Genomic DNA, 6,638 nt, shown 5'->3' on the forward strand with positions numbered 1-6,638 from the left:
CAATCTTTAATTGCTTTATATAAATTAAATTCAGTCCTATGTTAGTACGGATGAATGCAACTTTCTCTGATTTAAATAATTTACCTAATCTAACCTAAAACAGATACTATTTGTTTGTAAAACTTTGTCAGGGCCTTTTTCTGCAACCCTCTCTCTGCACACTTAAGGAGCTGGATTGTTAATTAATGAAACAAATTGGAGATAAAACAGGTGGAAAACTGATGTCAGTATGTAAACTCATAATTAAGCAACAGTATGAACACTATACATATTTATTAATGTAGACTTTACTTCCTCTATTTAGCCATATGACAAACAATATTTAAAAAAAATTCAGTATGCATTTAAAGTGACATATAGTATATTGATGTCATCTTTGACGGCTGGTCCCAGCTACGTGGTCAGCTGAAGCATACAATTTTAATTCTTTGGGTCATCACCATCCTAACAGTGGTTTGAGTGAGGGCCACACTAAAGCGGTTCTGTGGTCATAGCAAAGACCTACATCTGCGTATGGCGTACATAACCCCTGTCCGCCACCAACAGGCCATTAATCGCCCTGTCTTAGTACAGAAAAGGGAAAATTGTATATAGGGTTTGTTTGCCACAACCCAAGTGTTCTGTTTTGTTCCCTACACACTTTACCTTCCTCAAGCACTGACAGAACACAGATTCATGCACTGAGCCAGGCCAGTTGACATCCATGCTTGTGATCATACATTTATACAAATCATTTGCATTATTAAATGTACAGTTGGGCATTATCAACATTCAAAAACATACAATTTTAAACCAAAACTGTTGTCACTGAAAAGACAGCTCACATGCACCATAGACCTATAAGTGTCACGGTTTTCCTTAGTTTTGGTTTTGTCTTCTGTGCCTGATTTCCTTATTAATTAATTAGTCCCTCACCTGATTCTGTTTAAACTGATTATGTTCCCCTACATATTTAAGCCTGTTTGTTTCTTTTAAACTAAAAACTTTTGGGCCAATTAAACTAAGGAGTGAGGGTGCATTACCTGTCCTGTTCGGTCAGGGGAGGGCGGGTTGTGCATTCAGCTAAACTTACTTCTTTGCACAAACAACCTTCAGGTGGCTGCCGTGTATAACTAAATTCTGTAGCCCACCTCACAGTATCTTAAGCATTTAAAAATTGCAACATGACAGGGTAAACATGCAATTTGCAATTATACTTTGTACAAAGGCTAAAAGCATTGGGTGGGGGGGACTAGGATCATGTTGCTCACTCAGTCTTACTTAGTTTAGTGCTGAATCTCTCCCCCACAAGGTGGTGCCATTACCACGCCACCACAGTTACTGATGAGACAAAACTTGTTGGACTTATTATTATACAAAACATTAAATTAGTTCTTATAGACTTTAAATTGATACTTCAGAAGTGTGTGTATTGACACAAAAGTTGGAATGCATCATCATTGGCACATCTTGTTTACCTTTATAGAAATTTGGTGACAGCGCCACCTAATGATCATAAGATATAAGCTATTTTAAAGTGCTTTTTAGCTATGGTTTTAAATTGTTTTGGAGCTGCTTTTCAAAAACTCATCATCAGAAATGTCCACATATGTTTCCCTTTGTGCCGTTGAAGTGCTTTGACCCTGTAATTGTTGTTTGCAGCTGTATTTTTCTTTAGTACTAATGTTAAGATAATTATTTTTGTTACAGACTTAACATAACATAAGCCTTATTACATTGACAACATTTCTTTATTTACTATTAGACTGATATGATGGTTAAGTTGTATTTTCATTTTGTTGTTTGAATTTCGTTGACGAGACCTTGTGCAAAATTGTTCTTTCTTTGGATTGTGTGGTTCATAATAACGCTTTTATATTTTTCTACCTACTTTTGATTTTGTTTATGCTCACTCCACCTTTGACTATAAACCTGTGTGCCTAAATTGTGATTTCCCGGGTGGCGTAGTCGAGTAGCTTAGTTTATTAATTTTCCTTGCCTAGTATCTTTCATCCTCCTTGCCACACCCAGATAGCACAGGTACGTCTGTAAGAGAAGTTTTACATACATTCTAAATCATAAACATCTTTCAGACATCATCTAGATGTTTGTTTGCTCATCTGCAATACATCTCTGAGACGTCATAAAATCAATAAAATATGGCAGATGTAAATGCAGACATCAAATAGATCATGTCTGTCAGATGTATGTGCTTTTAGGGTAGACATACATTGTTGATACTTTGTGAAAATCTGTCTTATCCTGGTGTTAAATAGGATTAACAGATGGTATATCCCTTCAGTTCATTACAATACTTTTAATTCTATAATCTATTGATAACCAATCATGTGAGTTTGATTTACCTATATGACAGTTAGTTGGCTCCATTATCTTAAATTCTACTGCACTTTGAATGTAAGGCAGGTCGGCCTGTGGAGAGCGCTGAAGCTGTCTTCTGCTGGCAAAACTACAAAATATTTTCTTCAGTAAATTTCCTTCGATTGATTGCATTTCTGACTCCTTATCTTTATTTATCATATCTGGTCTATGGGTCTTTACTGTAAATTCCCCTACAGTAGTTTCTCAATTGATCTCTAGATGGCAGCATTTGCCACTTTATTGCTATGAAAGTAGTACTCGCATCTGATATCTGTTGCAGTAGTTTTAAACCGCTTACTTCGAGATGAGCAAAAATGACACACAGCACATAAGCAAAATCTGAGTCCCAGGAGAATGAAATAAAGTGATTTGACAGTGATTACTGACGGTGATGAATAAAACCAGGTTTTCGATAAATTCAATATTCTGTTTCTCTTATTACTGAGAAGCGCTGACAACTTTACAGCACCGTCCTCAGTCACTTTAAATGTATGTATGAGCAGAGATAATATACAGATCACATGAATTTACAATTCTACTCACCTTCATGTCACTTCAAGGAAACCATCAATAGAAATATGATTTTTGGTGTAATTATTTTTTGCAGAGCAGAACACAAAAACACCAGCAATAACATCTGTAAATCTTTTTATTTAAATGTGAAAGCGACAGAAAAACAGGCACAGAATGGAAATATAGACTGACACAAGGATGTGTAGAGGGGTGGATACAGTTACAGTGTGCCGGTGGCCAATAGGTGGCGGATTGTGATGCGGGTGAGGGGCGGGGCTAAAGCTCTATAGGGTCACACTGAGGGAGGTGGAAGTCTTGAAAAAGACTGGAATCAAGACTAAAATTTCAATCTATTCCTCACAACAGAAATTACAGTATAGCACGACAACAGGATATATATGACATAATTTAGCTGCACGGTTTTTAAAAGACAGAAACATCAATCAACTGATGTAAATGCAAAAATGCTCCTGTAAAAACAGCTTAAAGTAAAATACTTTTTCAATACAGATGAACAGATGAAAAGCAGATGAACTCTATTTCTCACAAATCCATTTTTTCATCACTGAGCATGCAAAATCATTCCAATTGCTCAGAATCGGTTTTGTATGAATGATTTCAACACAATTCTCATTTCCACTGTAATCATTTGGCTCACCTTTGTCCCAAAACCTAAACAGTATGTGATCAGATTATTCAGATGCTGAACATTATAGACTCAACAATTAAATTGGTAATTGTGACAAAAAGCAAAATGCACACACAGTATAGACTGATTGTTTTCTTACCCTTTATTCACGGGTGTATTATCCACCCATTTCATGTTTCTTTCCTTCTCTGCATCAGACAAACCAATCCACACATTCTCATTGACAAGTGAAGATATGTATTTCTGTGTGTATATAAAAAGAGAAAATGTTTGTTTCATCTCATTCTCTATCACACTCAAACTCTCTCTCACACAAACTCGACCTGTTCTTCTTCAGTGTTGATGATGACCAGATCTCCACCACGACTTCTACAGAACCGTCTGCTGTCAGTCCAGCTCTTCTCCTCACTGGATATGAAATATCTGAATGACCCTTTTCACACACAGAAACACACACACAGATCTCAAATACTTACTTTTTTAAATAAAAGACAAAAATAGCAGAAAAAGAAACCATCACACCAATTAATTTCTACAAACCTGAAATACTCTTCATTAAAGCATCATTCAAATTCTTGACTCTGGTTTCTAACTCCGACTTCGTCTCACTCATAGACGTGAGGTTTATCTGTAGCTCATCTCTCTCATCGGTCAGATGACTGAAATTGGTTTCTAACTCCGACTTCGTCTCACTCATAGACTTTAGGTTTATCTGTAGCTCATCTCTCTCATCGGTCAGATGACTGAAATTGGTTTCTAACTCCGACTTCCTCTCACTCATAGACTTTAGGTTTATCTGTAGCTCATCTCTCTCATCGGTCAGATGACTGAAATTGATCTTCAGGCTGGTCAGAGTTTTATTGTACTCTTTAACTTTTTTCTTCAACTGATCTCTCTCTGCTGTCTGGTGGATATACAGCAGTATGAGAGCGATCACCAGAAGAACACAGATGAGCCCCAGACCCACTGTGATCACCACAAACCATCTTCCTAACAAACAGGAAAAACACAATTATGATCAACTTCATATTACAACAAATATTATAATAAAATATTTTGTGACATGCAGTTTCAAAATTTAACTTCTGCTTACTGCTATTTTGAGCTTCAGTCGGGTTCTGACTCGGTGTCTGAGGTCCAACTTTGTCTTGAGTATTTTCATAAATAGCTTCCATTTCCATCGTTTGCTCAGTATGTTCAGAGATGATATGTTCTGTGCTCTTTACAATAATACTACTATGCTTCAAACAGTGGCAACTTTTAACAGGATGTGGTTTCATTAAGTGAATTCTTTTACCCCCTATACAAAAAACTCACGACCGTCTCATACATTCGAGTATGTCGTGTACTTGTGCAGTGTTCTATTATCACAGGTCATGATGCGTTTTTTCATTAACTAGTCTGTTGTAGTAATGTTTATGACATTGGTGTGGCGTGGGAGTATGGAAAAGGTTCAGAGCATATGATTGTAGCAGACTACGCCACCCTATTAATAGGGAAATAATTCACCCCAAAGAAGGGCCCACAGATTCACTAGTGTAATAAAGGGCACAAGACGTGGATATAAAAAAATATTTAATCCAATAATAATAATAATGTTAAAAGTAACCGTATGACATCACAAGAGCAGATGTAAAAAAACAGTCTCACAATGGCAATCCTACACGCACACGCACGCATAAAGGAGAACAAGGTATACCAGTATGGCGTTATTTTGTCACGAGCGCATTATTACAAGGCGAGAGTGCATTCTTGTCATACGAGCGCGCGAATCTTCACCCGCACGCCGATTTCCTTTGCTCGTGCACAAAACTGGACGCGCGCTTTCAATTATGCGCTGCTCTCTTATCAATTTTCTCTCCTCTCGCTCAGTGAGCGTGTGCGCACTCAAAATGCGTGCCGTGCGTCCACGTGTCCTTTGGTACTCTTGCTCTCGAGAGGTCCTCCTGTGTGTTCCAGGCATTATAGGCTGTCAAAAGTAGTCAACCAATCAGGGATAGGCTTCCACGGCGGGCCAATGAAAATGCGACCTCTTAACTACAGTAGGCCTAATTGTTAAAAATTGCTGAGTTTCATTCTTGTAAAATCTTTTAATATATAAATCTTTTAATGAGTGGATTCTTGCGTGTGGGTAGGTGGGTGGATGGGGGGCACCTCTGGGGCTGTTGCCCAGGGGCACCATGAGGTCTTAGTACGCCTCTGGATCCACCACGTTCTCAGGTAGCAATTTTAATATATTTGATGCAACATTATTAATCAAATGTATATTAGAAATGAAGGGTAAGGGAGCGTTTGGTATATTGCATAGAAGTTCAGTTTTATGCCCTGAACTTCTGGAACACTGAATGCAGAACACTTACAGTGTCTGTCTGCAAATGCATTAAATGCATAACCAAATAGGTATAGAATATTATATGATATTTCCAAATGCATTCCAAATTTTTTACTAAAAAATAAAATGCTAAAATAATCTAAAATCGTCACCATGATAATTAAAGAGTGTGAAGATGACGTCATGCCCTATGTTGCATGTTGCGCTGCCATCTTGGGAGGATCATACTCCACTGCTATTATTGTTTTGATATGTACCGTACTTGTAGTAAATATTTTTTTAGAATAAAGCTAACTTAAGAAACCAATCTAAATTGTTCGGCAATCAATTTAGTACTATTTTGACAAAACTACGTTTAGTGTACGACATGCACGAGGACCACATGAACTTGAGGGTGTTGGCCTGTTTTGTCTGAATAACATGGTAGTTAAACTGACGTTTATATGAAGCCTACAAAGCATCCTAATGCCCCTTTCATTTCTAATACCCATTTGATTAATAATGTTGCATCAAATATATTAATATTGTTACCAGAGAACGTGGTGGATCCATCTTGCTTCGTTGAATACGTCGAGTCCCTTTCAATTCATTCTACTTTTGACAGCCTATAACGCCTGGAACACACACACAGGAGGACCTCTCGAGAGCAAGAGTACCAAAGGATTCGTGGACGCACGGAACGCATTTTGAGTGCGCACACGCTCACTGAGCGAGAGGAGAGAAAATTCATAAGAGAGCAGCGAATAATTGAAAGCGCGCGTCCAGTTTTGTGCACGAGCAAAGGAA

The 6,638-nt window shown here is 37.7% G+C and overlaps 1 protein-coding gene across 1 annotated transcript; it reads right to left on the bottom strand.

Annotated features, from left to right (window-relative positions):
* Positions 1-2,989: 2,989 nt before the first annotated feature.
* LOC130553220 (C-type lectin domain family 10 member A-like) lies at positions 2,990-5,001 on the bottom strand. The gene is made up of 5 exons (XM_057332062.1): positions 4,614-5,001; positions 4,061-4,510; positions 3,844-3,953; positions 3,660-3,763; positions 2,990-3,543 (listed from the first exon to the last, which is right to left on the bottom strand). Exons 1-5 carry the CDS (start codon positions 4,798-4,800, stop codon positions 3,408-3,410), a joined length of 987 nt encoding a protein of 328 aa, XP_057188045.1. The 5' UTR covers positions 4,801-5,001; the 3' UTR covers positions 2,990-3,407.
* Between the last annotated feature and the right edge of the window lie 1,637 nt (positions 5,002-6,638).

This window comes from Triplophysa rosa, linkage group LG4, assembly GCF_024868665.1.
Source record: "Triplophysa rosa linkage group LG4, Trosa_1v2, whole genome shotgun sequence".
In the NCBI taxonomy this organism is placed as follows: Eukaryota; Metazoa; Chordata; class Actinopteri; order Cypriniformes; family Nemacheilidae; genus Triplophysa; species Triplophysa rosa.